This window comes from Plecotus auritus, assembly GCF_963455305.1.
Source record: "Plecotus auritus genome assembly, chromosome: 3".
NCBI classification, from domain to species: Eukaryota; Metazoa; Chordata; class Mammalia; order Chiroptera; family Vespertilionidae; genus Plecotus; species Plecotus auritus.
The window spans coordinates 226,126,832-226,149,699 of NC_137772.1; the positions used below are offsets into that span (position 1 = coordinate 226,126,832).

The 22,868-nt window shown below is 64.4% G+C and overlaps 1 protein-coding gene across 1 annotated transcript; it reads left to right on the forward strand.

Annotated features, from left to right (window-relative positions):
* Nucleotides 1-3,412: 3,412 nt before the first annotated feature.
* Nucleotides 3,413-19,857, forward strand: GTSE1 (G2 and S-phase expressed 1; the record flags this gene model as incomplete). Its single annotated transcript, XM_080661111.1, has 11 exons — nt 3,413-3,507; nt 6,752-6,809; nt 6,912-7,512; nt 8,385-8,555; nt 9,175-9,301; nt 14,286-14,633; nt 16,241-16,304; nt 18,012-18,224; nt 18,615-18,830; nt 19,073-19,307; nt 19,774-19,857. The coding sequence occupies exons 1-11, from the start codon at nt 3,432-3,434 to the stop codon at nt 19,855-19,857; spliced, it is 2,193 nt and encodes a 730-aa protein (XP_080517237.1). The 5' UTR covers nt 3,413-3,431.
* Nucleotides 19,858-22,868: the final 3,011 nt, after the last annotated feature.

The window sequence follows — 22,868 nt, forward strand, 5'->3', positions numbered from 1 at the left end:
CCCACGCCCCAAGGGAACCCCCACCCTGATCCGGGACACCCTTCAGGGCAAACCAGCTGGCCCCCACCCGTGCACCAAGCCTCTATCCTATCTAATAAAAGAGTAATATGCAGATTGACCATCACTCCAACACACAAGATGGCTGCCCCCATGTGGTCAAAGATCCTGCCCCCATGTGGACACAAGATGGCTGCCACAAGATGGCCAGCAGGGGAGGGCAGTTGGGGGTGACCAGGCCTGCAGGGAAAGGCAGTTGGGAGGGACTCAGGCCTGCAGGGAAAGGCAGTTGGGAGGAACCCAGGCCTGCAGGGGAGAGCAGTTGGGGGGGACCAGGCCTGCAGGGGAAGGCAGTTAGGGGGGACCCAGGCCTGCAGGTGAGAGCAGTTGGGGGGGACCAGGCCTGTAGGGGAAGGCAGTTAGGGGTGACCAGGCCTACAGGGGAGGGCAGTTAGGGGCAAACAGACTGGCAGGGGAGTGGTTAGGGGATGATCAGGCTGGCAGGCAGAAGCAGTTAGGGGCAATCAGGAAGGCAGGCAGGCGAGCAGTTGGGAGCCAGCAGTCCTAGATTGTGATAGGGATGTCTGACTGCCCGTTTAGGCCTGATCCCACCAAGATCTGGCTTAAACAGGCAGTCGGACATCCCTCGAGGGGTCCCAGATTGGAGAGGGTGCAGGCTGGGCTGAGGGACACCACCCCCCCGTGCACGAATTTCGTGCACCGGGCCTCTAGTATTAAAATAATAATAAAGCCAGTGTGACCCCGGTTAGGGTTTCCTACACCCAAAGGCTCTTGGGTGTGGCTGGGATTGGCACCTGGTCTGTCTGGCTCCATCTGTCTTCTCCCGTTAAGCAGGACCCTGCACCAAGGATGACGGGACTCAGAAAGGAACCCAGGATCAGAGACTCGGGTGGGAGAGGCAGGGGCCAGGGTCCCAGCACATCGGAACCCGGTGAGGGTGACGAGAGAGAGGATGCAGGGGAGCCCCCAGATAGAAAAGAGGTGTCGGGGATACCAAGATAAGCCAAAGGGGATGCAGCGGCGTGCACGCCGGGTTCCTTCCAAGGTACTAAACTCCCCCTCCCCCATCTTGCCGAGCCCTGGCTCAGCTCCTGCCTGGCGCCCCGCACTGGGCTGGGTGAGGCTGTAGGACAGTGATGGCTGAGACCCACCTGCCCTGTGGGAGCGCAGAGTCTCTCGAGGAGCCCAACTTGGAATGAGAAGTGAAGCGGGACCACGGCCCCACGGAGTGAGGGGTGTGGATGGTGTGAAACCAGGGGCGGGGGGGGTGTGGGGGGGGAGCCAGCCATCCTGGACGGCCTCTTAGTGGAAGTCCGGGCAAAGGATGGCTTCCCCGGGACAGATCTCACCGGCCCTGCCCAGATCGATGGCTGGTTGTCACCCCTGAAAACGGTGTCTCCCTTGAGAGTCCCATCTTTCCCGGAGCCGAGCCTGTGGGTCACCAGGGCTCCTTCCTCCCGGCCGCTCCGCCATCCTTCAGTCCCTCCCTGTTCATTAGAGCCAGAGCTTCCAGACACTGCCCTGGGCGGCGCCCCAAGGCTCACGTGTGGTCGTCTAAGCTGCCTGGCCTGGCCTCCAGTCAGGCCCTCTCTCAGGTCAGGGGTCTCCTGCTGGTTCCAACATGTGCACTCCCCATGTAGACCCCGTCACCTGGCCACCGGACCCTGCCTGGTGTGCACCCCTCCAACCCGCCCCCCCCACCCCCCAATCCAGCTCCAGGAGACTGTAAAGCCCAGGGCAGGCTCCTGCCACACCCACTGGCCCTGCCCAGGCTCTGATCAGTCTCCTGCTCCAGGGCACAAACCAGCGTGTCTAGTACCAAGTGACCAGGTCTTCTCGCTGGATTGGGAACCACGTGAGCTTTACAAAGCAGGTGGACGAGCCTCCCTCGTCTAGTCTTTACAACACTCTACGGTAGGAATTTAACTGTCTCATTTACAGCTGAGGAGCGGGGATCAGACCCACATGTCCGGCCCGATGCTAAACCTGCAGGGACACGGAGAGGGGCTCTAAGCAAACCCCGCCCAGGTCTGCGCTGACCTCTGGCCTGCGCAGCACGTCCGCGCGCTGAGGCAATGCGCACGCGCGCCGCGCGCCTCCTCCCAGGCGTGCGGACTACAACCCCCAGGATGCACCGGGCATGGCGACCTCGCAGAGCCCTTTTCAAACCGGCCAATTGCAGCGCGCGCCGCTCCCGCCGCGCCGTGTTTAAATCCGGGCGGAGGCGTGTGGTTCGGGGCGTCGCAGCCGGTATGGGTGTGGGGCCCTGGGTGGGCCGGGGCGCGGGGGAGGGGGGGGGGGGCGCGGGGGAGGGGGGGGGGGGCGCGAGGTCCTCGCGCATGCTCCGTCGGGACTTTGGCAGCCGAAGCCCCCAGCAGCCCTGTCCGACGGCTTCGGGATTCCGTTGCTGCCGTCTGAGGGTCCAGGCCTGGCTCGGACCTGTGCCACCCCCGCAGCCGCCGGCGTGGAGGTGCGCGGCCCGGGGTGCGGGGTGCGACGCGGAGGGTCTGGAGCTGCAGCCCGGGCGGCCTGTAGGCCCGCGTCCCTGTCCGCGCTGTGAGGCGCACGCTGCTGGGCGTCCCTGAGCGGAGGACCCCGGCCTGGACTGGGCCCTGCTCACCTGCCCCTCTCCTCCTGCTCACCTGCCCCCCTCCTCCCTCCTCACCTGTCCCCCTCCTCCTGCTCACCTGCCCCCCTCCTCCTGCTCACCTGCCCCCCTCCTCCCTCCTCACCTGCCCCCCTCCTCCCTCCTCACCTGTCCCCCTCCTCCTGCTCACCTGCCCCCCTCCCTGCTCACCTATTCCCCTCCTCCTGCTCAATTGTCCCCCTCCTCCTCCTCACCTGCCCCCCTCCTCCCTCCTCACCTGCCCCCCTCCTCCTGCTCACCTGCCCCCCTCCTCCTGCTCACCTGCCCTCCTCCCTGCTCACCTGCCCCCCTCCTCCCTCCTCACCTGCCCCCCTCCTCCCTCCTCACCTGTCCCCCTCCTCCTGCTCACCTTCCCCTCTCCTCCCTCCTCACCTGCCCCCCTCCTCCCTCCTCACCTGTCCCCCTCCTCCTGCTCACCTGCCCCCCTCCTCCCTCCTCACCTGTCCCCCTCCTCCTGCTCACCTGCCTCCCCTCCCTGCTCACCTGCCTCCCCTCCCTCCTCACCTGTCCCCACTCCCTGCTCACCTGTCCCCCTCCTCCTGCTCAATTGTCCCCTTCCTCCTGCTCACCTGCCCCCCTCCCTGCTCACCTGCCCCCCTCCCTCCTCACCTGCCCCCCTCCCTGCTCACCTGTTCCCCTCCTCCTGCTCAATTGTCCCCCTCCTCCTCCTCACCTGCCCCCCTCCTCCCTCCTCACCTGGCCCCCTCCTCCCTCCTCACCTGGCCCCCTCCTCCCTGCAGACACAGACTTGCTGGTAGCTCCAGGCATGGAAGGAGGCGGCAGCGGCGGGCCCCCAGCCAGCCAGGCAGGAGGAGCGGAGACGGAGGTTCCCGGGAAGGATGGTACGTCCTGGTCCCTGCAGTGCGTGGCCTGGGGGGCTCAGGGGGAGTCGGTTGAAGAATCCTCCCGCGAGAACTGAGTGTGTTCATGAGGTGCTCACTGTGTCATCGAGGAGTTCGCCTCTGCCCACCTTATTTTTTTGAAATCTCCACCCGAGGACCAGTGCGGGTTACTCTTCTCCTATTCCCTGTGGGGTTGTGTTGCCATTGGTCTCCCCTGCGGTGGGTGTCTGTTGTCCTGATGCCAAGGCTGCTGCAACAGATAACAGCGGGCGGTCTGTGGGAGACACCGAGGGAGGGGGACTCCTGGGCCAGAGGGCGTGTGCGTGCATTTTGGCAGACGCTGCCAGGTACCCCGGTGGTGCCGCTGGGACGAGTGACAGACACCCTCTTCTCCCCACAGCCAGCCTGACAGGTGGGAAGTGGGATTTCATGCTAAATTTTTTTTTCTTTCTTTTTTATTTTTTCACGCTAAGTTTATTTTGCATTACTTTAATTTTTGGAGTGAGCCTGAACTTCCTGGCATAGGTGTAAGAACACCCCATTTTACTCCCGTACATTTTACTGCTCGTATTCTTTGTCCACCCTCCCATCCCGTTGTGGATTGTTCTCTTCGCGGTGTGCAGGCGCCGTGCAGGAGTTGGCCCTTCGTCGTGGGAGTGCAAATATGCTTGTCGCTGTTGGTTTCTTTTAACGTGGCTCACGGTGGCGTTTGCCAGGCAGAGGTTTAAGACACCTTCCCTGGGTGTCACAGCCCTCCACACTTCGTTTTTTAAATTATACCTTGGACTTATTTGAAATTTATCCTGGTGTGGTGTGACGTGTGGATCAAATGTTACATATGTTTTTCCCCACAACTCAATACCATTTACTGAACAATTCAACTTCCCCTTTTATTTGATACTAGAGGCCCGGTGCACGAAATTCATGCATGGGGAGGGGGTGTGTGTCCTTCAGCCCACCCTGCACCTTCTCCAATCTGGGACCCCTCAAGGGATGTCCGACTGCCCGTTTAGGCCCGATCCCAGTGGGATCGGGCCTAAACGGGCAGTCGAACACCCCTCTCACAATCCAGGACTGCTGGCTCCCAACTGCTCACCTGCCTGCCTGCCTGCCAGCCTGATCACCCCCTAACCACTCCCCTGCAGGCCTGATCGACGCCTAACTGCTCCCTTGCCGCCCTGATTACCCCTAACTGCCCTCCCCTGCAGGCCTGGTTGCCCCCAACTGCCCTCCCCTGCCAGCCATCTTGTGGCAACCATGTTTGACCACACAGAGGCAGCCATCTTGTGTGTTGGAGTGATGGTCAATTTGCATGTTACCTCTTTATTACATAGGATTATATAGAATGTTACTTTTATGATATACTAAACGTTTTTTATATTCATGTCTATTTCTTGTTAGCTTTCTTCATAGGTATTTTGTATTTTTTGCTGCTGCTGTAAATGGGGTCTTTTCTCCCATATATTTTCTTCTAAATATGAAAGTTACTGAGTGCTGTGTGGCCCTGTTGGTTGGAGCATCGTTCCCATACACCAACAAGGTCTCGGGTTCGATTCCCCGTCAGGGCACATGCCTAGGTTTCAGGTTTGATCCCCAGTTAGGGAGCGTATGGGAGGCAACCAATGGATGTTTCTCTCTCACATCAGTAAAACGTATCCTCAGGTGACGATTGAAGAAGAAATGATAAGTAACGAAATACTAGTAAACTCTGTTTTCTAGAAAATTACCCATTTCAGTCAAATCCTTATTCGTGTGCATGGAGTTGAGCAAATTAGCCTATGAGTCTCTTAATGTCCTCTCTCTGGTTCGTTTTCTTTCTTTTGTGCATTTCTGCTTCTACCTTTCCCTTGACTGGGTGGTTAGGACTAATTACATGGACTGATTCGAGTCTAATTAGGACGTTAGTATATTTTAGACTGGAGGCCCAGTGCACGGATTCGTGCACAGGTGGGGTCCCTCAGCCTGGCCTGTGCCCTCTTGCAATCCGGGACCCCGTCGGACTGGCCTGTGGGGATGGGGCCGAAACCGGCAGTCTGACATCCCCCCGAGGGATGTAGCTGTGCCGAAGCAGCGGGCGGCCGGGGAGGAGCCCTGGCCGGACCGGGCGCCGCTGCCGCTCACCCCAGCCCTGCTGCACCTGCTGCCACCGCTGCCCCTTGGTAACGCGGCCGCGGAGACAGGAGAGGCTCCCGCCTCCGCAGGTGCACTCACCAGCCATGAACCCGGCTTCTGGCTGAGCGGCGCTCCCGCTGTGGGAGTGCACGTTAAGCATCTGCCCCCTGGTGGTCAGCGTGCGTCATAGCGACCGGGTGTTCGGTCCTAACGGTCACCTAGGCTTTTACATGGAGAGGTTTTATGGTTTTGCTAAGCATGCTGCGTTCTTCATCAGGGACCAGTAGGACAGACGTTGTGAAGGCCTGTGTGAATCTGATGGAAGCATCAGTTCAGTGCACTTGATGAGGGTTTAGCTGTGTGTTCAGGCCTTCGCTGGACAGTGGGGGACGCGGGAGAGTTGGACGTTGGTTGTCTTGGAGGAGCTCACGGCCTCGCTGGGGCCGCAGGCAGGGGGTCTGGAGACATCTACAGACCGGGGAGGCGGTGCAGGTGGAGTCAGCGTCTGTGCTGCGGGAGCCCCGGGAGGGGTGGAGGGGGAGGAGCAGGAGGTCCCCCAGCGGAGGGACCCCTGGCCCAGAGCCTGTGCTCTGTTAGGGGAGTCAGGCTCACAGACACACCGGCTCTGGAGGCGCCAGGTGGGAGTGTGGGTGGGGCACGCAGTGCAGTGTGAGCTGGGGGTTCAGATGGGCTCCGGAAGAGGTGACAGCAGATCTGTCCACTTTCGGAGTCCCTATGCGTTTGAATAACGCGGAACCTGTTTCCGAGGGGGAACAGCCGTTGGTGTTGGGAAGCGGGGGGTTTATCGGAAGATGTCCTGTACCTGACGCTGCCTGGCGAGCCAGGAGAGCCGCTGGGTGACGTGGGGTGCAGGTCAGACCATGCCTGTAAACCCAGGCCTTGGGCCTTTGGGACCGCTTAGCAGACACGGAAAAGCCGATGCTATATTTTAAAAAGAAAATGGGAAAAAAATAAGGTAACGCAGAGCCCCCTATGAGAATGTGACTGTTAAAAAGTGATGGTAAGTTACGCTTTGGGGAGTGAAATTTCGTCCTCGTGTTGATAGCGATAGAGACGGGATGTTTTTCGGTTTATCAGCCCACCCTAAAATAACGGTGACTTTCCCCCCCAGACGTTCTTCTTCTGGCCGATGAAAAGTTTGACTTCGATCTTTCGTTGTCTTCTTTAAGGTAAAAAGCTGAGTCTTCTTCCCTTGCCGTGGCCATAAGCACATTCAGTGAAACCTTCCCATTAAAGGCCAGTGTACTGACAGTCCTTCTCTTCTAAAACAGTGCAAACGAAGACGACGAGGTCTTTTTTGGGCCCGTTGGGCACAAAGAGAGGTGTATCGCCGCCAGCCTGGATCTCGGGGACCCAGGTCCCAGTCCCCCGCACCCTCCTCTGCCGGCGTCAGAGAGTCTCTTCCGCTGGAGCCCCCTGGCCGGGGAGAAGTTCGTCGAAGTTTACAAGGAGGCGCGCCTGCTGGCCTTGCAGATAGAGAGCAGCAGCCGGGGCGCGCCGGCCCTGGCCGGGCCCGAGGACGCGGGGAGCCAGGGCGTGGAACGGTTCATCCAGGAGTCGAGGTTAAAGATGCTCCTGTTCGAGAGAGAAAGTGAAACCAAGAAAAGCCCCCACTCCCTGAAAAGAGAGACGTACTGCCTGATGGACGGCGCCGCGGGGGGCCCGCAGCTCTCAGGAGGCCAGCCCCCCTCGGGCCTGGGCCCCGCCCGGACGCAGGACCCACCGTGCTCTTCTCGGCCTCCTTTGCCCGCGGAGCCGGGCCCCGCTCACCCTCCACGCCTGGCGGTCCCTCAGAAGAAGGTCGTCAGCAGGTTGCTGCCGCCCCGCGCCGCCTCTGTCAGGGGAAGGGGCCTGCACGGGGCCGCGGAGAAGGTAGGCTCGGCCGCGCCCACACTGGCCTGGCCTGGCTTCCCAGCCTGCGCGGTGCAGCCCTGGGGTGGGGTGCAGCCCTGGGGTGGGGCTGGGTGGCTGCTGCGGGGCGCACAGCAGTGGAGGAGCGGTGCCTGCAGGGGCTGGGCTTGGGGTGGACGTGGGCCCGGCCGCCTTGCTAACGTGAGGCCTTAAAAACACCTCCTCCGAATTCTGGTTGACCTCTTTTCTTTGATTTCCTTACAACACTGGACATGCACCCACTAGGGAATTCATTTACGTTAACAAGCACCTTCCAGAAACGCCCCCTCCTGGGATGGCCACGCGTCCTGCTCCTCACTGTGGCTCCGTGTCGATGCTTTCCTCGGGGGTGTTAGCAGTGGGCTGTCCGGGAGGTGGCAGTGGACGGGTGCCTGTGGGTGCGGTCGGCCAGCGTGGGGGCTGCGGTCCTGGCGGCTTGAGGGGCGGCAGGGAAGGTGGGGTCAGGTGACACTGCTTCCAGGTCTAGCCTGCGGGGGCTGTGGGCTTGCGGGGGGTGGGGAGGTTCTCTGGGGGAGTGGCTGCAGCCTGCGCCTGGCCCTCTGCTCCCGCGCTGGGCAGGCCTCCGTTGGGCCAGGCCCGGAGCACTGGCGCTGTGGTGTGGTTAGCGGTTCAGGTGAAGCGAGCGCCTCGCCAGGGCCTAGAAATCCCTTCTTCCTGCTCCAAGCACACCTCCTGCACCACACGACCCCCCGTCAACCTGGAGGGCCGGCTGCGGCGCCCACAGAGCCTGGACCGAGGGGCGAGGGGGTGCCTGCAGCAGCGCTGAGCGAAGCCCTAGGGTGTGCACTTCGTTAACCACCGGCATCTCTCACGTTCCCCTGTGACGTTTTCAGCCTCCGAAAGAGAAGCCAGCCAGTCCTTCCAGGATGAAAACCCCAGACGAGAAGGAACCCCACGGGGACAGGCCCCCCGACAAGGCCAGGGCTGCCCGGGATGCCACCACCCTGCCAGCCAGCGGGAGCCACTTGGTCCAGGGCAAGCGGTCGCTCCCTGCTCCGAACAAGGTGGGTGGCAGGGGCTGCGGTGGCGGGGCCTGAGCGGAGGGAGGGCGTGAGGGCAGCGTTGTGTGTGCGGGGCATGTCTCTGAATTACAATCGGGGGAAGGAGGTTGAAGGGGTGACGCCCGGGAGGCAGCGTGGTGAAATGCAAAGAGCAGGCCGGCGTGCCGTGGGGCCTGGCCTCTGCCCCCGGAGCTGTGTGGGGCAGGAAGTCACCTCCCCGGCACCGAGGGTCTGACCCGGGGCTGCTCCCGCGGCCCTCACAGGCCCTGGCGGGATGGCGTGGGACGTCCGTGTCTGCATCCTCGGCTCCTCGCAGGCCGGGGCCTCCCCGTCCCTCTGCCGTCTGCTTCTCAGCGCGGCGGCCACGCGGCTGTGTGTGCTCATCAAACTGGGCCCATGGCAACTGGCCCTGGCAACTGACCCCGGGGCCTGGGGGCCAAGTCCACGTCCCCGCCCGCTCCCCGCGGCGGCTCAGGCCGGACCTGCGTACGGCTTGGCCTCGCTCTTCTCTAATTGAAGATGATAATTATTCAGTGGTTAAAATTTAATTAAAACCTGACTGTCACAGAAACAAGGATGGGTAGCTAATGAGATTGTTGATGGTTTTAACGTTTCGTTCCAGCTGGGGCTGAAGAAGACGCAGCTGAGGCCGCCCGGCTGCGCTGGGGCCCCTGCACGGCGGCCCTGCGCCCGGGGGTCTGTCTCGGGCGTGAGCGCCGGCCTGTGCGCCTCCCCGGCCGCCGGCAGAGGTAAGGCGGCAGGCGCTCTGTGCCGGCCCACGGCTGGCCCGGCGAGGCCTTGAGTGCTGGCCATCCCTCTGAGCAGCGTTTCAGACCCGCCTAGGCTCAGCAGAAGGTTCTGGAAGGCTGTGGTCTGAGGCGGGAGGCGGTCAGGGTCCCTGCCCTCGGGGTGCTTCCCCTCCCCAGGGAGAGGCTCGCGCAGAGGGCATTGCAGTGTGGGGGGTGCAGCCGTCCCAAAGGGGCGAGTGCCGGTGCCTTAGAGCAGCCCGGGGGGGGTCATGGGGCGAGGGTATTGGAACCCCGGCTGCCAAGCCGGGCTGCCCTCTGGTGGGCGGGCAGGCACCCTCGGAGGCGGCGGGAAAGGCTGGGTCTGCCTGAAGGACGGCACCCCCTCGGGGTGTGGCTGCTGTGTAGACTGCTGCTCGCCCAGGCTCCCGGTGGGGTGTGGCTGCTGTGTAGACCGCTGCTCGCCCAGGCACTCGGTGGGGTGTGGCTGCTGTGTAGACCGCTGCTCGCCCAGGCACCCCCTCGGGGTGTGGCTGCTGTGTAGACCGCTGCTCGCCCAGGCTCCCGGTGGGGTGTGGCTGCTGTGTAGACCGCTGCTCGCCCAGGCTCCGGTGGGGTGTGGCTGCTGTGTAGACCGCTGCTCGCCCAGGCTCCCGGTGGGGTGTGGCTGCTGTGTAGACCGCTGCTCGCCCAGGCTCCCGGTGGGGTGTGGCTGCTGTGTAGACCGCTGCTCGCCCAGGTGCCCGGTGGGGTGTGACTGCTGTGTAGACCGCTGCTCGCCCAGGTGCCCGGTGGGGTGTGACTGCTGTGTAGACCGCTGCTCGCCCAGGTGCCCGGTGGGGTGTGGCTGCTGTGTAGACTGCTGCTCGCCCAGGCACCCCCTCGGGGTGTGGCTGCTGTGTAGACCGCTGCTCGCCCAGGTGCCCGGTGAGGTGTGGCTGCTGTGTAGACCGCTGCTCGCCCAGGCACCGGTGAGGTGTGGCTGCTGTGTAGACCGCTGCTCGCCCAGGCTCCCGGTGGGGTGTGGCTGCTGTGTAGACCGCTGCTCGCCCAGGCTCCCGGTGGGGTGTGGCTGCTGTGTAGACCGCTGCTCGCCCAGGCTCCCGGTGGGGTGTGGCTGCTGTGTAGACCGCTGCTCGCCCAGGCACCGGTGGGGTGTGGCTGCTGTGTAGACTGCTGCTCGCCCAGGTGCCCGGTGGGGTGTGGCTGCTGTGTAGACCGCTGCTCGCCCAGGTGCCCGGTGGGGTGTGGCTGCTGTGTAGACCGCTGCTCGCCCAGGCTCCCGGTGGGACTGCGCTGCGTGTGGAAGTGGGAGCTCTGATGTGGAGCTGACCGGGGTGGGGGTTTCGGGAACCTAAGTTGTTTCCCTCTCTTGAGGGCGGAGGGGAGACCCCCCGCTGTTCTGTGGGCGTCAGCACGGGAGGCGCGTGGCGTGTGGCAGTTCTGTGACACGGGTTGGGGCGCCCGTCTGCCGAGCTGGGGCAGGTGTCGGCACCACGGCTGTTGATGGTGTCTGCACTCCTCGCTCTGGGGAAGGTCGGGCGACTGACTGGGGTTCTGTCCACAGCAGAACCCCTGCGGCCCGGTCCAGGAGTGTGGGGGCGGCCGGATATGGGATCCGGGAGTGTGGGGGCAGCCGGATATGGGATCCGGGAGTGTGGGGGCAGCCGGATATGGGATCCGGGAGTGTGGGGGCGGCCGGATGTGGGATCCGGGAGTGTGGGGGCGGCCGGATGTGGGATCCGGGAGTGTGGGGGCGGCCGGATGTGGGATCCCGGAGTGTGGGGGCGGCCGGATGTGGGATCCGGGAGTGTGGGGGCGGCCGGATGTGGGATCCGGGAGTGTGGGGGCGGCCGGATGTGGGATCCGGGAGTGTGGGGGCGGCCGGATGTGGGATCCGGGAGTGTGGGGGCTGCCGGATGTGGGATCCGGGAGTGTGGGGGCGGCCGGATCTGGGAGTGTGGGAGTAGGGACATGGTATAATGTGAGCTATGGCACTAATCATGCTCTTAAAGGTTTTTTTTGTTTGTTTGTTTTTGTTAATCCTCTCCCAAGGATAGTTTTCCCACTGATTTTCAGAGAGCGTGGAAAGGAGAGAGGGAAGGAGAGAGAGAGCGAGAGGGAGGGAGAGAAACATCGATGTGAGAGACACACGGACTGGTTGCCTGCCGCATGCACTGGGCCGGGGCCAGGGAGTGGACTTGGAACCCAGGTACAAGCCTCTGACTGGGAATTGGACCTGAGACCCCGTGGTCTGCGGGCGGCGCTCTGACCACTGCGCACCTGGCCGGGGCTTGGCGTTTTTCTTTAAGAGCCGTTACTAGAGCGGCCGAAGCCAGATGGGTCGAAGTCAGAGTGTGGCGTGGCCCGAGGGGAGAGGCGGAGGACGCGGACTGGAAATGAGACCCTCCCGCGTGACCTGGAGGGGGAGGAGAACATGGCCGGGCGCTGCCGGGAGCTGCCCCGAGACACCGCCCTCCGTGCCGCTGACCTGAGTGGAGGGGGCGGGTTAGGGACCAACCCCCGGGGAGGCGAGTGGCTAGAAATCAGGGACACGGGGAGCTTCAGGAGAAAGCGAGGGTGGTCATGCTGGGCCGCCGGAGGGCACCTGGGGTGTGGGGACGCGGGGGAGGCCGCCGGAGGGCACCCGGGGTGTGGGGACGCGGAGGGGGCCGCTGAGGGCCATGCACGGCATTCCTTCAGGCGGGCCGCCGGAGGGCACCCGGGGTGTGGGGACGCGGAGGGCACCCGGGGTGTGGGGACGCGGAGGGCACCCGGGGTGTGGGGACGCGGAGGGCACCCGGGGTGTGGGGACGCGGAGGAGGCCGCTGAGGGCAGCTCTGCCACCGCCATGCCCGCGTCTGTGGCTCAGCACGTGCCGACCGCAGGCTTTCCTTCAGGCGGGCCGCGGCGGGCTGTCCGGCCCTGCTCGGCCGAGGGGCATGCCGAGGTAGGGGTGCTGATGGCTGGCACTGGTGCCATGGTCTGGGGGTGAGGGTGGCCCCCAGGCGTGTGGACAGCCAGGTCCGGAAGTGAAGGAATCGGGGGCTCCTCCCACTCACCTGAGTGCTCTGAGGAGATGGTCCCCGGGCACGGGTGGAACCTCACCAGCCAGAGCGTGGCATCCAAAGCCCGGCGCTGGCTCTGGGCGCACTCGGAAGCGGGCGGGGCCCACTCCTGTGCGATGGTTCGAGCTGCTGAAGGACGTGCCCTGTCCATCACGTTGGTTGATGAGTAGATGCCGTTGGGACACACAGGACTCAACACTCGAGTGCGAGAGACGCGGCCAGCAGGCCGACTGGGGAGCCAGGTGGGGGTCTGATTCCAGGGGAGACGAGCGTTGCTCTGACCACACACCGAAGGGAGCCTTTGGGTCCAGCACTCGTCAGCCCCACTCGGTCCCCACAGAGGAGGCAGCTCCTCTCAGCTCCCCCGGGCAGGCGGCACTGGCCCGTGACGTAACCCTGGACACCGGCCGGGGCACGGGGACCTCTCGAGCCAACAGCAAGGCCACTGAGCAGCCGCCGCCCACATAGCGGAAGGAATACGTGAGAACGTTTATCAACGAGGCCCCGGGGCCGCCATCGCCCGCATGCCAGCTGCCTTCAGGGATGTGGTTGGGGTGTCCTGACCCTCGGAGGGATGAGGCTGGGAGGTGGCCCTGAGGCAGCCACGCTCCAGCTGACCTTTCTCGGCAAACACCTGCTGTGGGCCTTTTGCCCGTGACGTGTGGGTGCCGCCTGCCGGCCGAACGCAGCACCCACCTCCGGTGAATGGCGCCGTCTCACCGTTAGAGATGTCTCTGACGAGCCCGCCCGGTGTGTTGGCTGTGGGCAGCCGAGTATTCGCGCCCTGGTCTCTGCTGCTCGGGCGACAGCGCTCATCCTGCAGCGGGGATGGACGCAGGGGAGGCTCGGCCCCCACGGCGTCGGCGGGAGCCCCCACGGCGTTGGCGGGAGCCCCCTCAGCAGCTGGCTCCCACGTTGGGGAGTGAGAAACCCGGGGCGTTCTGATGGAGGCGCAGTTTCAATACCCTCACACAAAGAAGTCTCCAGATGTATTACTTACAAACCCAGAAATGGGGGGGCAGTGAGCCTGGAAAGGCAGCCCCCACCGCATGCCACGGGGAGCAGGAGACAGAGCGGGAGAGGCATCTGGGGGAGGCCACTAGTGTTGTGCAGGCTCAGGTCTAAGTGGTTATTTTTAAAGGTGACCGGGAAGAGCAAAGCAGGAACCTGGGGTGGCAATGCTAAGCTCGGGTCCTGTGTAAGGGCCAGGCCCTGGGTGTGAACAGGCCCAGGTGTGAGCGCGCCCTGGTGTGAGTGGGCCCTGGTGTGAGCAGGCCCTGGGTGTGAGTGGGCCCTGGTGTGAGCGGGCCCTGGTGTTAGCGGGCCCTGGTGTGAACGGGCCCTGGGAGTGAACGGGCCCTGGGTGTGAACAGGTCTGGGTGTGAGCGCGCCCTGGTGTGAGCGGGCCCTGGGTGTGAGCGGGCCCTGGGTGTGAGCAGGCCCTGGTGTGAGCGGGCCCTGGTGTGAATGGGCCCTGGTGTGAGCGGGCCCTGGGAGTGAACGGGCCCTGGGTTTGAGCAGGGTCATCATTCTGTAAAATGCCTGGCAGAACTCCCAGCACTGCACCCTCACTGCTGCTCCACAGGGCGGGGTCTCTGCCAACAGGGCCGTCAGATGGAGTGGGGCCTGGTGAGCCCTGGCTGTGTCTGGGTGGCTGTGGCATGGCCCTCAGCACATGCGGCTCAGCCACGGGCAGCCTGGGTCGCGCTGCATTAGAGGATGTTGCCTGGAGGACACAGAAGGTTGTTCGCCATGCCCTGTTTCCTTGTACGGGAATCACCGACGGTCAGTCTTCACTAGGAAGCGTTTCAAGTGGACATGCTGAGGACAGCGTGTCTCCGCGTGTGAGCTGAGTAACTCCCCGAGTTAAAACCAGCAGGAGCCTGAGTGCCATCCAGGCTGTGTGTCTCCTCTTCCAGCCAGATCCAGCGAGCGTCCCAGCGTCTCTGCAGACCGCGCCCGGCCTCCTCCCAACCCCAGGCAGTCGGGCCGCGCGGGAGCCCCTCCTGTCCGGCCAACCCTGCACGGTGCTGCTGCCGCCGGGAGCGGGCAGAGCCGCGGCCCTGGGCCCACGGCACCCACCGCCCGGGCTCCCACCCAGCCGCAGACGCCAGAACAGGGAGGCGGGAGGCCCAGCCCTCGGCCCAGCCTGTCCAGCTCTCTACTGCGTGGCCCTGGGAGCGCCAGGCGGGGCTCTTTCCTGAATTCCCAGGCGAAGGCCCCGCCCACGCCGACGAGTCAGTTTAAAATCCCCACGTTTCCTACCGGTGAGTAAGAGACACATTAATGGGGTTTTAACATCGTGAGCAGGTTGTATTTAAAGTTTATAATGTTGCACTGGAAGTTTGAAAGCCTTGGCGATGATGGCCCCTTCGCGGTCCTCTCCCCTGGGCGCCTGGACGTGGCTCAGGCCCGTCTGGTGGGAAGCTGTGGGCGTGTCCTCCGTCCCTCCTCCCCGCAGCACGTGTTCCTCTGCTGCTCTGGAGACGGTCTCTTGCTGTTTCAGCATTGTGATTATTACCAGTTTTCTTTAATATATTCTTACTGATTTCAGAGAGGAAGGGAGAGGGAGAGGGAGATAGAAACATCAATGATGAGCCCTAGCTGGTGTGGCTCAGTGGATAGAGCACCGGCCTGCAGACCAAAGGGTCCCGGGTTCGATTCTGGTCAAGGGCACGTACCTTGGTTGCAGGCTCCTCCCTGGCCAGGGCCCTGGTTGGGGCGTGTGCAGGAGGCAACCAATGGATGTGTTTCTCTCTGTCTTTCTCTCTCCCACTCTCTAAAAATCAATGGAAAAATATCCTCAGGTGAGGATTAACAAATAAATAAGACTTATTTTTAAAAAAAACATCAATGATGAGAGAGAATCACTGATTGCTGCCTCCTGCACGCCCCACACTGGGGATCGAGCCCGGGCATGTGCCCTGACGGAATCGAACCGTGACCTCCTGGTTCACAGGTTGATGCTCAACCCCTGAGCCACGCCGGTGGGCACAATGGGAGGGGACACTGCAGGGCAGTGCCTCGCCCGCCCTTCCCCCGGGGGCCGGGCCTCTGGGCACAAGCTCCTTACCCGGCTTCTAAGATAGCTGGGGCCTGGCACCCCTGGGAGGAGTCAGTGTTGTTAGGGGTGACTCGTGGGGCTGCAGTCTAGGGGCCTCACTCGGCCCCCTACCCACCTGTCGTCACCTCGTGATGAGAAGAGCACCCGGAATACTCATCAGCCGCAGGCCTCACGGCAGCAATGGGGCCTCCGAGGATGACTTTGGGGTGTCCTGGGTCAGGGAAATGAGGACGTTGGAGCTGGGGGGCTCGCCTGGAGCTGGACCCCGTGAGCACTAATGCTGTGGGCAAGCACCTGGTGAGCTCGAGCCGGGTCAAGATGAGTCGAGTCTGCCCGTCTTCATCGTATTCCCAGGCCCCTCCTGCCTGCGGCGGCGGCGGCAGCGGCCAGGCCGGGTGGGTGGCAGGGCCCCTCTGCACCAGCGCTGGGCCTGGAGCCCTGCCCGGGGCGGTTCCCCCAGGGCAGTGGTCGGCAAACTGCGGCTTGTGAGCCACATGCGGCTCTTTGGCCCCTTGAGTGTGGCTCTTCCACAAAATACCACGTGCAGGCGCGCACATACAGTGTGATTGAAACTTCGTGGCCCATGCGCAGAAGTCGGTTTTCGGCTCTCAAAAGAAATCTCAATTGTTGTGCTGTTGGTGTTTGGCTCTGTTGATGAAGGAGTTTGCCGACCACTGCCCCAGGGGCTTGTCTGAGTGTCTTTTCGCGTCTCCCCCAGCACCTTGGGAAAATGGCCCGTGCAGCGGGGAGCCCGGCCGGGGCCTGGCTGCCTGACGGGCCGGACTGACGGACGCCTCCTCTCTCCCTCAGGTGACAGCGCGACACCCAGGTTCTCTGGGGCACGGAGGCCGCAGTCCTGCACGTCGGCGGGGAGGTAATGACTGACGTGACTCTAAGCGCCACCACCTGCTAACTGCTCAGTGCCCGCCCGCGCTGTGCGCCTTCGCCTCTGCTCCCGGTGCCCCTCCTACATCCACTCGGGTCACGGGCACCAACTCGCCTCTGTGGCGGCACTGACCCAGTGCGGGCGGGGCGGTCTCAGCCGGGCGCACAGCGCAGCCACCTTCAGAGCATTGGGGGCGCCTGTGCAGCCCCAGAAATTCCTGCCGGGCCTCCCAGGTGACCCGTCTGTCCCGCAGTGGAGACCGCTGGTCGGTCCCCAGACGTGGCTGAGTCCCAGCTCCCCACTTCCTGGTTAGAGCCGGTGTCAGGGACCCACCCTCCCGACACGTTCCCTCAGCCGTCCGGGGGTGGTACTGCACCCAGCGCCCAGCCCTGCAGATCCCGCGTAGGAACGGTGCTCAGCCCTGGGAGGCCTGGCCCACGCGGGAGGCGCTCCGACCGATGTCACCTGGACCGGCACAGATATTCCCCGAGGACATCAGGTTAAGGCCGCCAGAGCCAGTGTGAGCACCAGTGTGCCAGCAAGCCATCCTCCCGCCCCTTCTGATGGGACACAGCCCCAGCCCTGCCCAGTCCCGTGCCCATCCAGGGGGTGGGGCAGTGACCCCAGGCGGGTCCTGGCCTGCGCCAGCGTGCGGCCAAGGTGGGAGCGCTGCTGGGCCTCGGGGACGGATGGGCCAGACAAGCCCCGGGCCGGGACACCGAGCGGCCTGGTCCTGGCTCCGCCAGCCGCCTGCGCATTTGCGTGGCCTGGCTCCGCTTCTCGCGTGTGGACTTGGAGGCACGTCACGGGGGACCGGTGCTTGCCGTCCCCTCCAGCACGGTGGGAGCCCCCCGCCTGCCTCCTTCCCGCGGAGAGGACGGCGCCCGCCTCCCGGGGTGACTGGTTCCCCTTGTTTGTGGCTTTGTTTTCACTTCTTTCCCCCGAGTGTGTGGTGGGGCTGCAGCATCCAGACCAAGGGCAGGGGCGGATTCGAGAGCCTCGCAGGAGGGGCAGCTGTGCCGTGGGCCTCCTGCCCGCCGGGAGGGTTCTCGGCTGGGAGGGTCCTGGGCCGGGAGGGTCCTCGGCCGGGAGGGTCCTCGGCCGGGAGGGTCCTCGGCCGGGAGGGTCCTCGGCCAGGAGGTGCAGGCCCGTGTCCGGCTCCGGAAGCAGAGCCTCCTGGACACATGGTGGGGCCAAAGGGTGTCATCCCAGACCCCACGTGTCGGGGCCTGGACTTGCTTTACTTTAAAACAACATCGACTTGACTCCGCCTCGTCTTTGTCCAAAACGATGTGAACCAGACTGGCAGCGAGGCCGGTTCCGGGGGAGCCCCAGGCGCTGCAGGGTGCGGGAGGGATGCGTGGGGACAGGTGCCTGGCGACGCCTCTGTGCACGGCGGCTCTGGTGGCCTCAGCCTCTGTCCTGGGGGACGTCTGCCAGTCACGGTGGGTCGGCCTCCGGCACCTCCCGGGCAGCTATTCCTCAGGCACCGCAATGTGCAGGCACCTCTGACGGGCACTGGTGAGGACAGCGGCGGGCCCTGCCCAGGAGGCTCCGCAGGCCGCGCCCGGGCACAGGCTGGCGGGGACGGGCCCGCAGCGGCCGTGCTGCTGGAAGCTGTTGTGCTGAAACGGGGCTCCCCCCGCGTTAGCACATCGGCCCGTGACGAGGTGCCTCCGCGGTCCTGTCTTCCAGGGTGGCCCACAGCACTCCTGCGCACCCCTCAGGGCCGGCCGCCAGGACCCCCGCCAGCACCAGACGTGCGTCCGGCCTGCCCACGCCTGCCGGCCGTCAGATCTCTAGCCTCCCGTTGGTGACCCCTAACACCGTGCCCAGGACCCTGGCTTCTCCCCTGTGCGTGTCCGCTCGGCGACTGCCATCTGAGCCCCCGAGGACGTCTGCAGGGAGGTGAGAGGAGGCCGCGGGGAGGCGAGGGAGGAGGCCACGGGGAGGCGAGAGGAGGCCGCGGGGAGGCGAGAGGGGGCTGCGGGGAGGCGAGGGAGGAGGCTACGGGGAGGCGAGAGGAGGCCGCGGGGAGGCGAGAGGGGGCCGCGGGGAGGCGAGGGAGGAGGCCACGGGGAGGCGAGAGGGGGCCGCGGGGAGGCGAGAGGGGGCCGTGGGGAGGCGAGGGAGGAGGCCACGGGGAGGCGAGGGAGGAGGCCGCGGGGAGGCGAGGGAGGAGGCCGCGGGGAGGCGAGGGAGGAGGCTGCAGGGGGATTTGATGAACTGCCCCAGGGAGGGCGGCAGGCCCAGCACCAGCCACTCGGAGATTCGCACTCATGGGCTTTCCCTCTGCAGAGCTGCGCCGGGGAGCGGGGGCAGCCAGGCCGTGGCCCCGGGCTCGGACGTGTCCTCGGACGGGAGTCTTTCTCCGGCTGTGCCGCAGGCTCTCAGCTTTTCCCCAGAGAAGAGTGAGGCCCCGCTTTCAGAAAGTGTCGCCACAGAACGAGCGCTGGACGCGGCCCCGCCCCCTGAGGAGGCGGCCCCCCGAGAGGTGAAGGAAACCAGCTCCTTGTCATGGGGCCGCAGAGCCCGCCTGCAAGGCCCTGGCCTCTGCCCGTGACCGCGGGGCCGGGTGCAAAGGCCGCAGGGAAGTGTGGGGGGAGGTCAGTGGGAGCTCAGGGTTGGCCGCTGGCAGGAGGGAGGTGCACGAGGTGGGCAGCTCTCCCCGGGCCCCATCCCGCCCTCCTCCCGGCGTCCCACACGGCGAGCACCTGACAGCCGGACGGTTCCCGGGTGCCGGGCGGGAAGCCGAGCGCCGCCTCGAACCCTGTGCTCCTGCAGGCTGTCCTCGTGGACGTCCCGCTGGACCCGCGCGTCACTCCAAGCGCCGGGCACCCCCTCGGCGACCCCCCTCTCATCGACCTGGGCGCCACCCCAGAGGCACCCGTGGCTTCGGGACCTGGAAGCCGGCCTCTGCTCGACCTCCTGGTGAACACCCCGGACACCGACCGGAAAACCACGGCCAAGCCGCTCCCCGGGGTGGGACAGGTGAGGCGGGTGGGATGGGCGAGGCGGGTGGGACGGTGAGGCGGCCGAGGGCCCGGCTTCGGCCCAGGTGGTCTCGGTTCTGGGTTTGCTCCTCGATTCCCAGACGTCATGTGACCCGGGAGTGGCCTGCCTCGGAGGGCAGCAGGCCTAGGCCCGCCTCGTCCCCGGGCGCCAGAGCTCCAGGTTCACGGCCCTGAGGAATCCTGCCCGGAGCCGGACCGAGGGGCACAGCGTGTCCACCCCGGGTCCTGGGGGCGGGGCACAGCTGTTTAAGGGACCAGCGTGCTCAGTGGGTGGCGTTTTCTCCCACTTCCCAGTGCCCATCGGGGTCAGTGCGCCGAGCCAGCTTACTGACCTGCCGTGGCCCACGCACAGGGCGGCTCTGGCCCGGGCTCTGCGCAGTCGGGGTGCACGGCTGGGAGGGCTCGCAGCAGGGACGCCGGCTCACCTCCGCTCCCCTCCGCAGCTCATAGACCTGTGCTCGCCGCTGATCCAGCTGAGCCCCGAGGCCGACAAGGAGAACGTGGACTCGCCGCTCCTCAGGTTCTGAGGGCTCCGCCGCCTACCTTCCGGCTCCCTGCCGTGAGCACGCCGTCCTAGTCCTAGAGGGGTTCCAGCCCTCAGCCCCCCACCCCGTTTTAGGAGAGATCACAGGGGAACAAAGTTTCAAAACCTCAGGGAATCCCGGGGGGTGGCTGCCTGCCGCCACTCCCTGCGAAGTCCCCTCGGAAGTCCACGTGAACTGTTTGAATCTTTTTTATGTAAAATAGCCAATGGCTATTTTAAGAACTAAGTTTACATAAAAGTTAAGTATTCTAGGTTTAACTTAAATTGTAAAATAAGTGAAAATATATTAAAGCATATCTTGGTTTCAAATATACATAACTATTTTATCATTTTAATCAATACGCGCGATTTATATTGTCCAAACTTGGAAATGTAGTGTGGCTCCCGATGGGGGGGCGAGGGCGCGATGCTGGGTGAGGTCAGGCTGAGAATCCCCGAATGGTCCCACTTGTAATGGAATCTTAAAGGAACCAGAGCACAGGCTGCTGGCGGCCAGAGGTGGCGGTGCGGTGGTGAGATGGGTGGCGGTGGTGAGATGGGTGCCGTGGTGAGATGGGTGGTGGTGCGGTGGTGAGATGGGTGGCGGTGGTAAAATGGGTGCCGTGGTGAGATGGGTGCGGTGGTGAGATGGGTGGTGGTGCGGTGGTGAGATGGGTGGTGGTGCGGTGGTGAGATGGGTGGTGGTGCGGTGGTGAGATGGGTGGTGGTGCGGTGGTGAGATGGGTGGCGGTGGTGAGATGGGTGCGGTGCGGTGGTGAGATGGGTGGCGGTGGTGAGATGGGTGGCGGTGCGGTGGTGAGATGGGTGGCGGTGCTGAGATGGGTGGCGGTGCGGTGGTGAGATGGGTGCGGTGGTGAGATGGGTGGCGGTGCGGCGGTGAGATGGGTGCGGCGGTGAGATGTGTGCGGTGGTGAGATGGGTGGTGGTGCGGTGGTGAGATGGGTGGCGGTGGTGAGATGGGTGGCGGTGGTGAGATGGGTGGCGGTGGTGAGATGGGTGGTGGTGCGGTGGTGAGATGGGTGGCGGTGGTGAGATGGGCTGTGGTGCGGTGGTGAGATGGGTGGCGGTGGTGAGATGGGTGGCGGTGGTGAGATGGGTGGCGCGGTGGTGAGATGGGTGGCGCGGTGGTGAGATGGGTGGCGGTGCGGTGGTGAGATGGGTGGCGGTGGTGAGATGGGTGCGGTGGTGAGATGGGTGGCGCGGTGGTGAGATGGGTGGCGGTGCGGTGGTGAGATGGGTGGCGGTGGTGAGATGGGTGCGGTGGTGAGATGGGTGGCGCGGTGGTGAGATGGGTGCGGTGGTGAGATGGGTGGCGGTGTGGTGGTGTAATGGGTGGCGGTGCGGTAGTGAGATGGGTGGCGGTGGTGAGATGGGTGGCGGTGCGGTGGTGAGATGGGTGGCGGTGCGGTGGTGAGATGGGTGGCGGTGCGGTGGTGAGATGGGTGACGGTGCGGTGGTGAGATGGGTGGCGGTGCGGTGGTGAGATGGGTGGCGGTGCTGAGATGGGTGGCGGTGCTGAGATGGGTGCGGTGGTGAGATGGGTGGCGGTGGTGAAAGGGACAAGCTTCAGTTATTAAGAACAGTCACGGGGATGTAACAGAAAACCAAGTGAATAAAAATGGGTTAAGTGTAGCCGGGATCCGGGGCAGGCAGAGCGGTCTGCCCTTCCAGTGGGCGCCAGGCACTCAGCTGGGCTGGCCGCAGACCTGAGGAGGCCGCTGTGGGGCTGGGGGTGCAGCACGGAGGGGGGCATCCTCCATAGTGAGGGAGGGCTGTGGGTGGGGGTCCTGGCTGTGCTGGGGCGGCAGCAGGAACCCTGGCAGCTAAGGGCCGCTGCCCAGCGTGTTCCCTGTGGAATATTTCTCTGAGTAGCTGGCCTGGAAGATGAATCTGTATAGAGATCTCCGTTTGTGAGGAGATTTCAGTCAGCAACGCTGCTAATTGGGAGCCTGGGTCCCCGAGGGCTGAGGGAGGGCGCTGGGATGTGAGTCCCCCCCGGGGAGGCGACTGCTGTGGTCCGAGGAGGAGGACCATGAAGGGAGCAGGGATGGCATGGCGGTGCCCGGGGGAGAAGCTGTGAAGATGCCCGAGGTGTGCGTTCCTAACTGGACTTGTCCCGCGTCAGCAGATGAAGCAGGCCTGCCGGAGGGGCACGCGGGGCCGCCGAGCCGAGGGCCCCTGTGGGACAGCAGCCCTCCTCTTCCCGCCCTCTACTCTGGGGGCGCAGAGGGTTCCAGGACAGTTAGAGCCTCAAGGGCCACCAGACGCCTGGCCTCTCTGTTCACAGGAGGAAACCGAGGCCTGGGACTGAATCCACTCGACAGCTATTTATGGAGACTCGCTATGGGCAGGCTGTATTTCTGCTGGATACAGTGGGGTGCAAAGCTCATGCCCCGTCTTCTGGGGGCTCAGGTTTGGTGGGAGAGAGGGGCCATGTGGGCTCCCGCCGTCCTCTGCACCGGGGGCTGAGCTGCTGCTCCCTGCCCCCCCCCCCCCCGGCCCGCCCTCCCCAGGCTGCTGGGGCCCAGCTGCTCTGCCTGCTCATTGGACTTGAATTCCTTCAAGCGGAGGGGAGAGCCCCCCGCCCCCGCCATGTCAGGTAGAGCACCCCGCCCCTTCCCGCCTGCTCCGGCCTGGCGGCCCTGGCTCCTGGGCCCCAACCCGCCCGCACAAAGGGCAGGAGAGGAGCGCCGAGCTCTGGGGCAGCGCTTTCCGTCCCGAGTGGGAGCTCCCCGCTGCCCCTGGACAGCCGCCCTCCTGGGCGCCTCCGGCCCCGCGTCACGTGACTATGGCATCTCTGAGATCCACGGAATTACAGCGCTGTGGGCAGGGGCACCGGGCTGGCATTGGCTTTGCCATGGCGGGTCCACCCATGGACCTGGATTTACACGAGGTTAAAGACAAAGTAGCTAAGAGATTTAACAGGAAAGCAGCAGAAAACACGTCGCCAATGCATCCTGTTCTCTCCCCTCTGTGGGCGGGCTGCCACATACC